The sequence below is a fragment of the Rhea americana genome, unplaced genomic scaffold (assembly GCF_003343005.1).
Source record: "Rhea americana isolate MKP2758 unplaced genomic scaffold, rheAme1 scaffold_299, whole genome shotgun sequence".
Classification (NCBI taxonomy): Eukaryota; Metazoa; Chordata; class Aves; order Rheiformes; family Rheidae; genus Rhea; species Rhea americana.
In genome coordinates this window covers 745,223-756,672 of record NW_028186422.1, presented here as the reverse complement: position 1 = coordinate 756,672, position 11,450 = coordinate 745,223, and the positions used below count along the sequence as shown (strand labels likewise).

The window sequence follows — 11,450 nt, the reverse complement described above, 5'->3', positions numbered from 1 at the left end:
TGTTAATCCATACATGCACAACTTCAACTCTAAGTTATTATTATTTGTGTTTGGGAGAAAAAGCACATACTTAAGAAAGCCTAAGTCCAGAACAGACAAAAAACTACCACTGCCTCCAAAAGTCAATGAAAAGAGAAATTTAGTCTTCATATTCAGAGGAATTGGAGCAGTACAATTTTGATCTAAAGTCAACTTGTGAAGCCGGTTAAAGTGGGAAGGGGGAAAAGCCTAGATCAAATTAGGCACAGATTAGAGTTGCGTTTGAAGAGATGACAGGGACAGGCATGGGTTCAACATGAGACAACAGATGCACCTAGTACTGAAAGGAAACATACCTCAGAGGGGATGCCACAAGATGTGGCTGATGTGAAAGTGTCTGGGCACCTACAAGCTAGGTGGAAATTAACAGTGAAGAAAGGAGCTATCAACCACATCTAAGATGGACAGCATAATTCCAGGAGAGAGATTGCACCAAAAAGTAGAGGAATTTACAGAAACTTACTGAACTTGATTGTAACACCAAATGGCACACTGTACTAGGATCAGAAATAAGTAGCAAACCCAAAGAAAGTATATTTCAGATTCTAATCACAAATATTTATACCTGAAGAATCTCGCCACATGAAGTTAATCAATCTAAAAAAAGATTAAGGATTGATCATTGTTGTATATATTTTTTTTCCTCAGTCATTTTTATGACTGTCATTTAGTAAATAATATCCTATGGAGAATTTGGAAATTGTGAAATGGACATTCATCACAGAGAATCTGGATCCAACTCATAGAATAATTTTATCTTCTTTGACTATGAATAAAATGTAAGCATCAATTGCTAATTTAGTAAGTCACTTGATGACTGTTTTTGTCAAGGACTACATGGCCTTTGGATTAGACAGGTCTTGGGATGTTAGGTATTTACTGACTATTCATCAATGTATGAAAGAATTATGGTCAAAAAGCAAAGTAATTATATTGTGTCATATCATATTGTGTAATCAATTTATAAATAGTCCTCTGTACTGAACTCCCCTGAAGAACTGAATACATGATATATTGCAAGGTTAGAAGCTCATTCTTTAACCTGTATGTTAAAAAAATAACTTAGAATGAAGCCTGAAGCAGCGGAAATTTACTAAGGTTTATAACAGATCTTTAAACTTACAGATATTTTAATGTTTTTGTAATTATTAAATACATATTCATTTTAAGAAGCTGACAAATAAATGAAAGAATTACCTCATAACCTCTGGAACTGTTTTGTATTCCAAAATGTGGAGTACCAGGGTCTGTACAGGTATTGTGAGCTGGATCTAATTTAAAATGTGAAACATGAAAGATGTTATTGTACAAAAAGAATAATCTAGAATTGTTTGCAAAGATTAAGTCATTTCATCAATGCTTACTGACTACAAGACTCACACTATTAAAGGAATGTATGTATTGCTATACAATACATTAAATTTCAAAGATAAATTACAGTACTTCGTTTCAGGACATTGATATTATTTAAATGATTTTTTTCAGGTATCTTTGGCATTGTAGATTTTAAAATTAGGTTAAAGAAAAAGGTTCATTATTACTGAGCTTATCCTTTTAAACTTTTTTGAATGCATAACATATCCCATCCTCCTAAAGTACTCTTCACAGTATAGATGGACTACATAGAGGCATATTTTCCTTCTCTTTTTTTTCCAAAGAACCACTTAACAGTTAAGACCATATACATACATACATACATACATACATATATATATATATATATATATATATATATATATAATTGCTCCCTCATAGCAAATGAAATACTTAATTGTTTGACGGAATCTCCTCTATAGGAGGAGATGCTGAAGAAGGGAAAGACTTCACCCAAAGGTATGCCAACACAGTTTAGACAATTATTTGATGCTCAATTTCACCAACATAATTTAAAACAGCCTGAAATTATTTCTGATTAATTGATGCTGATTCTGATTAATCTCATTCTGGTAGTGTATTTGGTCTGGGGTTCCTCCCTGTCAAATCTAGACAGGGACAGCACAGGACATGATCACATGGACCTCTCTGTACTGTGTTATTCTCTGTCGGCAAACAACTCTGTTTTTGTGCTAACATTGCAATATGAAGAACATAGCTTGCCCCTGTATTTAATCTAAACAATTTTCAGGCTTCTGTAACCCAATAATGTGACATGTCATTTCACTCTAGGTCTACTTCCAGTTTCAATGATGGCAGGACAATTTCAGCAGTAGCAGCTGGCCTGACATATACTAAAGGCTTAAGAGTTTTAGTGAATGTTGATGTTGATGAGAAATTAAAAAAAAAGCAAACACACTGAACTATCTAGAACTTTTTATAAACTGCCATCTTCTGGAGTGCCATTGCTAATAATAGAAACATGAAGCAGAACTGACTTTTTAAGAAGTGTCTCATCAGAACAAAACAAACACAGTAGAAAAGAATGAAGCAGTCTTCAGATAGTATAAAGAAATGATCAATATGCAGATAGAAAACGATGGCATCATTTGGGAATGTGGTGCTTATAGGCAGTCCTCTGTTCACTGATCTTAATTTTCAATTGCTTTAATGATGTTATCTGTAAATATTTCAGATGCTTTAATGTTTTAGAGGCTGGACTTTTTTTCGGTGGTGCCAAGTGACAGGACAAGAGGCAACAGGCACAAATTGAAGCACAGGAAGTTCCACCTGAATGTAAGGAAAAATTGTGAGAGCGGCAGAGTACTAGAACAGGTTGCCCAGAGAGGCTGTGGAGTCTCCTTCCCTGGAAATATTCAAAAGCTGCCTGAATGAGATTCTGTGCAACGTGCTCTAGGTGACCCTGCYTGAGCAGGGTGTTGGACTAGATGATCTCCAGAGGTCCCTTACAACCTCAACCATTCTGTGATTCTGTGATTGTATTTTGCTATTACAATAGTTTAAGAACTATGGTGTAAAATAAAGTTTATCTCTTTGATACAGCATTTGCTGTGCACACACGGAAATACTTCTATACTGTGCTATAAAACATAAGTGAATGAGAAGTTTACTTGTTAAGACATTTTCATAGTTAATTCTCTATTATAGACATCACATTTTGTTTTCTTAGACCTTCTTGTCACTGTTACAAAACACAGATGTAATATACCTAGCCAAATTCATCATAAAAATTATGAAGGACTTTTGAATTTACTTTAAGAATTATATTGAGCATTAACATCTTAACAATTCATAAATACAGGCTGCTTTCCGTAGTCCTGTTTACCTTCTTCACCCAAAGTGTCCACACCAGCTTTCCTACAGAGCCAATATCTCAGCCACAGGTAAACACATAATTGGGCTACAGTCTGTATCTGAACATGTTTTTTGTTTTGTTTTGTTTGAGAAAATATCAGAAGATTCTTCTATTATCACATCAAAATCATTTTCTCCAGCAAATCATGCCAAGTTGGGCAAACACTTGTGTCTGCAGGAGTAACAGATGTCCAGTATTTCTCATAATCTGATCATGTTACATGCTAAAAGCCTATCGCTTACATGTCTGTCAATATGAAGCTGACAGTACTCAGCCGTCTATCAAAATCTCAAACGACCAGACCCAGTGCACTTCATACTTTTAAGTTGTACAAGCCACTTTTGCATGGTCCAAAGAGTTTTTTGATTTAAGATTGGTTCTAAGAACTGCCTTTAACTCTCCAGTGATAGAATTTGGTCTTTAATTTGCTAAAAAGTTCTTCTATGTATCTAAAAAATTCCAAAAATAGAGGAAACTAATTTATGCTCTTGCACTTGTTGACATTCTGCATTTCCAGCAGACAAGTAATCATGTAAATTTACAAATGACTTCACATGTGAATGTGTTTATCCTAAAAATTTTATACTTAAAAATACCTTATTTATCTGGTTCTTTTTATACCACGCAGAAGTTTTCTATATTTGGAAAGCTAATTGCTCAAGTTATGACAGTGTAATTGTTTATCAAGAATATTCTCAGTAAAAACAGTGTAAGTAATGGTAATTATTACCAATGCATGTTGGCTGAATTCCACTCCAAGTACCATCTGCTTGACAGAATCTTCTTGAAGAGCCGATCAGAATAAAAGGGGGTCTACACTGAAAGCTAACTTCAGATCTGTAGGTGAAACTTTTTCCATTAAGGCGTCCTTCCGCTGGAGTACCAGGATCACCACAGAATACAGCTAATATGTAAAAGAAAAGAAGGAACTATTAAAAACTGAACATGCTTAAACAAATGCTCAGAAGCATTCTCCGTTGTTCTAGCTGCAAGTCAGACATACTGAATATGAGTGCAAATGTTATCTTATAAATGTTCAGTCTTCTATGTAAGATTGTAACTCAGATAAATTCTTACTAGTAGTTTATAATTAATTGTCATTGTTATTATAGGCATAAAACTTAACCTGAAAATATCAGGCCTTTTAACTGAGACACTTAAAAGCGGATCAGATTTGGATCTGAAAGAAGCCAATGTTATACTGTAATGCTTCAAAATGTATCCAGTTTTCAGAGCAGCTGCCCTCAGGTGAGTAGGCTGGAATTTTTTTCCCTCATTAAGTAAAAGGAAAAATCTTTGTCAGAGCCATGACAAGACTTCAGGCACTGGAGGAGGAGAACTGACAGTTTTAGAAGAAGCTGCAAATCAAAACAAGCAAAATATGAGGGTGTATATTCGCCTTCAGAAAAGAAAAATGGATTAAGAAAACAGAGGATAGCTATGAGCTTAAGGGTTATGATCCTTATTTTCACCTGTTAATGGAAATGAAAATGGAGGAAAGAAATAAAAAGTTTAAGAGAAAATATTTAATCATGTTCACCACAACTCAGTCAGAACATTAAATAAGACTGCCAGTAAGGCAGATGATGTTGGGTCAAATTAGAGAATAAGAGATGGAGGTGACTTTCAGAGAAAGGAAGAAAGCCATGAACAGGTACAACCACTCAACAGCATAGCAGAATATGCTTTATGGAAGAAGGAAGGAGGGTCCTGCAGTAGTCCATATATTACCTGATCCAGTCCAGTCCTTTTCAAATCATAAGAAAGAAACTGACTGCAGCCTGAGATAGTTTGGTGAAGTCCATCATAATTGTACCAAGAACACTTACGCAAACATTGTGGGATGTCTCCCCGCCATATTCCTTGGCCCTCACAGGAGAGAATAGCTGTGTTAGATAGCTGATAGCCTTCTGCACAACTGTAACTCACACTGGCACCCCAGCGATAATCGGATCCTTCCACTTTCCCATAGAGTACTGGCGGAGGGGGGCCGCAGGTGATAGCTGGTCACAAAAAGAAAAGTTAGAATTTCAAGATTTTATAGGATGTAAGAGAATGTAGTATCATATCTGGATATGATCATTTTGTAAGTCAAAGATTATTTTATGCTCTTCCACTCCAATAAAACATGCCCATATTGACAGAACTGATAATAAGCTGTTAATAAGAGAAACAATACAAATCATACCACCTGTAGGCTTAGGAAGTTCCTGGGCTTTAGGCCACTAGAAAACAGAAGAGTATATCTTTTATGTGGTTCTTAATCTCTTCCTTACACATTCATTGCTGATCATTCCTGGCAACAGGCTCTTGAGCTAGGTAAATGTCTTGTTCATACATTTTCAATAAATATTTTCATTTTATTTTAAACTAATTGTGTAGCTCTATTTAAAGCCTTTATATTGACTGTATCAACTTTCTCATTTTCTAAGGCTTTCATCACAAAAAGTACATTGACTTGACTGGTAATTATGTGGTAATCATTAAGGCATCAACCCCTTGATGCAACATGAGTCTGATGGATCTATGATGTTTTACAGTTTCTGAAAGAGTCCCCAAAACGATGAAACTTGGAATGACCAAATTTACATTTATACATTGATTCTTTCAACAAAGAGTAGAAATGTGAAATGATTCAGTGATTTCTACAACATAAAATGTGATTAGTCAACTATATAGGCCAAAATTTAATTAGTAGGCTAGACTTACACACTTTAAAGCAATGTAGAGTAAGGTGTCAGTCTAAGCCTTTTACACAAAAAAGGTGTCCTTGGCTGTTAAATTTACTCGCTGAGTTGCTGAAGCAGTGCTCAGAATTTTCACCGGCTACCTTATTCACCTTTCAGCTCTAATCTCTCTATGTTAACATATATGCTAGTGCTTGTAATTAGGTATTTGTAAAACATCTTTATGGCTGCTTTTGATGACTATAATACTTCATCAAATGAATCTTCTTTTATGGAAAATTTAGTTTGTGGGATCCCTTTAGAAAATTTTGGTCCTTCAATCTGAGATAAAAGAGTCCAAAAAAGGAAAATGGGTTTCATTCTTAGCATTTTCAGTTAGTGCTCTGATAATCTTACTGCAGAATGGTTTGGTTCTAATGAAGTCATTAATGTGAGTATTCTAATGGACTTTGTATCACTTTATATGTACAACACAAATAAAAATTTTACACAAATACTTATCTAGATGTTTTAGTTGTATTTGCATATTAATTATCACAGAAGGATGCTTGACAAATTTTATCTTTTATAAATAAAACCACTTACTAGTGAATTCCACAGAATCAGAACAATATTCGTGAATTACTTAAGTCTGAAAACAAACCTTTGCAAATTGGTTTACTCTGGTTCCAAGTACTATCTTTTGTGCAACGCATGGTAGATGAACCAGCAGGCTCCATCAAATATCCTGGATTGCACTGATATCTGACTGTCTTATTAAAGGTGAAATCATTTCCAAACTGAATGCCATTTGCTAATGCACCTGAATCTCCACAGCTGATCACTAATGAAGGAAAAAAAAAAAAAAAAMAGGATTTTCTTTTCAATAACCATATAATGAAACATTGAAAGAACACACACAGTCATATATAGCTAATATCCCTTTATTAGTGTACAAAATATAAAAATTTTGATCAATGCATTTTACATGAAATCAAAAAAAAAATTTAAGCTAAAAAAGATTTTTTTTTGCAATACTACAATCTTCTGAGCCAAACACTGCACTCAAACACACTCTATTCCTGAAATAAACTCTAGAATGCAGAGCAAACAGCTCTACTGATACTTCAGCTTGTTATGCTAGCACTTAGACATAACGGTTTTGTTGGGATTTTAAATCTTCCATACTAGAACTTTTGTCACATTATGTCAAATACTGATTGCTTAAAGAAATTCCAATGGAGTTAAGAAATTCCTGTTTCTGTATCAGTGTCGCCGAGCTCAGGATTTATTTTCTACTTCTAATGTTTAATAGAGAAACTTTATCTTGCTTAGTCCTGGAAAGATGCCTTTGTTTAACAGAACAGAATCCAGTATTATTTATCTGACATCACCTCTCTCAAGGGTCAGTATGTAGCTTTTCTAACAGACTCCATGTTGCTGCCTTCTATTTTTTTGAGTAACCTGCTTGTTGGGGCCCTGAGTGCAGTAACAATCTTTCCCCCCTCTTTCCTCCCCTCCTAGGGGTTTGGCTACCTGTGTTCCAGGCCAGCTCTGATGTGATACAGTCCTGTAACCTGGGATCAGTTGGCTGTGGAAAGATCTGTGTGTGAGAGAGCTGTGAGGAGCTCTGTCTAAGCTTCTTCTCATTTGTTCAGGAGCTGCATTTAAGCTCAAATCCTCACCCTTGGTCCGTACCTGAGCTATGTTGCAGGTGTGCCTATGCCTGGTCACTGACATTGCAAACTGGGCCTCCTGGTTTGATCTTGGACCTGCCTCATCCACTTGCACACTTGCCTGGAGATCATTAGACTGTGGCTGGCCAAGGTTATTGTCACCTGACCTGCTCTGCTCTCCTTGCCCCTGCAGGTCTGGTCTCATCAGGGAAGTCACTGCCTCTGCTAGCCTTGCTGCCTCCCTTCACTGCCAGCTTGCCTTCTTTTGTGGAGCCGCTCACCTTTGCTGCTCCCTGACACTTGGTCCTTAGCAGAATGGCCATAATCTTTACTGATCAGGTTGGGCTTAGTTATCCCACTACATAAAATCTGATTTAGCACTAATAGCACTTCATCCTCTGTACATAAGCTACACAAAGGCTAAAGGAGACATGGAAGAAGCAAAAAAACAATGCAATATTTTTAACATATGCATTCATGAGGGAGACAAACACAGAAAAGTTGCCAATATATCTATCTTAAAAAGTATATCTGGTAATATCTAGTATGTATTAAGAAATGTATCTCCCTTTAATTATTTAATGAATAGCTTAATTTAATAAAATGTTTATATACTACTAGAAAGAAAAAATAGGGAGAAATGCTTTTTGTTTTTGGTTTTTTTAATCAAATCAAATAATCCTTTTCTGTAGAAAGGTTGGCCTTCTTACTATTTTAAAGCTTTTGAGGTAGAAAGCTATTTCTGACCTGTGCAGTCTGGAGCAATGCCAGTCCATGTGCCATTGGCAGTACAATGTCGAGTAGTTAACCCTGAAGTCTTGTAACCTTCCCAGCAGGCATAGATGACAGAGCTGGAGAATAATATTCCATCACTGTATATTATCATACCATTGGCCGGAGTGCCAGGGTTCCCACAAGATACAGCTGCCAAGAAAAAGTTTTAGAAGTCAGTATTTCCATTATGGAACTGAAAAGTGAAGGTCGATGCTTTCTAAAGAGCCTACTTTATTAAAAAGTTATAGCAAATATTAAAAGAAAATGTTTAATGGTTGTATTTTTGACTTAATATGTTACTTTGATTAATTAGGGATAGTAAGTATAAAAAATGTTCATTGGTCTCTTTCATAATTCATGTGTAAGAAGCTAAGGGAATTAATATGATAATATGACAGTGCACTTGAGTCTTGAAAATGTTATGTTCTACCCAGTATAGTCACTGGACAGAAGAAAGATCATGCAGCACTTTCTGACTCACCTAATGCCTCTGTTCTGCCCTTGGATATGTTTTTCTCTTTTCTATCTGACTACTACTATCTCCATTTCTAATCATAAAAATAAGTAAATGGGAATTTATGATCCCTCCTGTCCATTTCTGTCTTTCAAAAGAACCAAAGAAGTAAGTTCTGTATTGGCTTCAAATCTTTACAACATCTGTAGACTACGGTTAAACCTCATACATCTGAGATTCAGACAGTAGTGTCATTTTTTTTTCCCATGGAACAGATAATCATGTGAGAAGAATTTTTTGTTTGTTTTGATTTTTTCATAACAACTTTTGTCTAAAGCATTGATTTGACCATCCCTGTGGACAGGATGCTAGAGAAAGTATAATAAATTCCAAGGGTGGACAGAAAATATTCCTTTTCTTATGAATAAGATGAAATTATCATGGGGTTAAGTGAGTAACAGAATTAACTAAGAGTTAGGAAGAAATGTGTATTTCTTTAATCTTCCATGGAGCATGAGTTGCTTCCTCAAGCTGGAAGGACATACTGAAACTAACCCTTGCAGAAATTTCAGGAACTACAAGTTCCTTCTTCTCAAGAGACCAACAGTGTCTCTTGAGAGACACCCTGAGAACTGAAATGATTTAGTCTAACCCAATTATCAGATCAAATATGAATATAACAGATTTAAAGTTAATGGCTTGGGATAGACGAGGCCAGATGTTTGCAAGCACATTTTCACATTTGCATAGCTTCAGTAAACATTTTGAAAAAGATGCAATTCCAATCAAAAGAATGCCAAATGTAACACATCGCTAAACTGGTAGTTAATGGTAGAACTAGTATGAGCATTATAGCATGATAGGAATAGTGACAGATTATGTTTTGAATTTTTATCAACTTCAATATTTTTTCAACTTCAATTTTTAACTAACTTTTTATACAGGGAATGAGTCCTTATTCCAAAAGAAGAAGGTAGCAGAAATTTTACATCTTGCTTTTCCTGATTTTTGTTTCTAACTGTAAGCTAAATTTGGACATAACGTTGACAAAAAAAAAAAAAAAAAGGCAAATTTTGACACAGAAGAAGAAGCATTAATGGAAGAAAGGAAAAAAGATCAGAAATGACAGTCTAACAACCTTTGAAGATTTGAATGCATAAACATACATAACGAGTATAGCAAATATCATGCAGAGAAGTCATCAATAAAATGTTCCTTCAACCAGTTAAATTAATTTGCGCAGTGAATACATTAAAGAGGAAACATATCAAAGATTATAGAATATACATATCTCTTGAAATTCAAATTAGCCAAATCTTTAGTGAACTGGAAGAACTCCATTACAAGTGCTAATATAATAAATTAAAGACAATACACAGGCTCTGGCCAAGGTACAATACCAAGTTCCATGAAGAAAGCTTACATGAGTTCACTAAGTCTAAATGTATTTATGGAATTTATGGAAGGACATAGTCTGCTGAACATTTGAAAGAAAAATAATTTGACACTAACTGACTATAAAAAAATTCTAATGCTATACATACAAAACTTATTTTGCTTATTACTTTTCTTCATATTTGCTTAATTCAAATGATTTTGTTCCAAGAATAATGATCATGTTTTCTTATTTATGCTAATAGTTATACAGGATTAAATTAAAATAGAATATAATTGGCCAATTAGAATGACTAAGACTAGTATTGATGTTTACAGTAATTCATAAATGTTTTTGTTTTAATGAAGTCTTTTTCACTTTCCGTGCACCAAATAGCTTCAACTTTTGAAGGGGGAAAAAAAAACAGTTAATTGGAACTTGAAAATTCCCCTATGAATGAATTAGTAGCAAGGACCATTAAGTGATCTACGTTAATAGGGATCTATGTAATTCTGTCAGTATGGCATATGTAACAGCATGATCAAAAAAAGGTGCACAGTATTATTTTTTAAAAAACCTAACTCCTTCAGGAAGCTACTGGATGTAAATGGCATTGACTTTATTACTTCTAATTCTGTACACCATGCTCTCTTCTTATTCACCGCTGCATTTGAACATGGAAAATAGCCTTTGATTCAATTAAGTTTTCTTTATGTGATCATTTGTATCATTCAACTACATCAATTGGGCCACACAATCACTAACCTATGATAGCTAAGTCTAGACAGAAGCATCTAGACAGATGCTTCTTCTGACAAATTATATGATAGAAAGAATAGTGTAGGTTGATTTTCCTCTATCTTTCTTTTCCCTCTACTCTAAAATGACGAATGAAACCTCTCTCAAGGTAAACTTACTCTTATGGCTTCACATCTAGAATTTCCTGGCCTTCAGGCAGAAGGAAAACGAAAGAAGTGTGTTTCTCATAATCATCCCTGCTGTAGTAGAGATAGTGATGCAATACCAGACACCTTGATTTTTTCTGTTCCAGAACTGCTACGGGTATCTCCACACCTTCCAGCTATCACTATAGGAGTTCCAGCCTCCCTCTAAATCATCTGTGCTTTTTGTACAGCAGAAACTGCAAAGGATTTGCCTGATTTTTGTTTTTGGTTATTTTTAGGGCATTTATGCAATGATACAGTGTGATACTACT

General features: G+C 35.0%; 1 protein-coding gene across 1 annotated transcript in view; it reads right to left on the bottom strand.

Annotated features, from left to right (window-relative positions):
- The window catches only part of CSMD1 (CUB and Sushi multiple domains 1), a 626,201-nt gene that overhangs the window by 18,982 nt on the left and 595,769 nt on the right, over nt 1-11,450 (bottom strand). The window contains exons 58-62 of the mRNA XM_085309436.1: nt 8,379-8,555; nt 6,620-6,799; nt 5,119-5,292; nt 4,020-4,193; nt 1,237-1,310 (exon numbers count right to left, since the gene is read on the bottom strand). Of these exons, the coding sequence (XP_085165562.1) occupies nt 1,237-1,310; nt 4,020-4,193; nt 5,119-5,292; nt 6,620-6,799; nt 8,379-8,555 (779 nt within the window). The remainder of the gene's footprint in view (nt 1-1,236; nt 1,311-4,019; nt 4,194-5,118; nt 5,293-6,619; nt 6,800-8,378; nt 8,556-11,450) is intronic.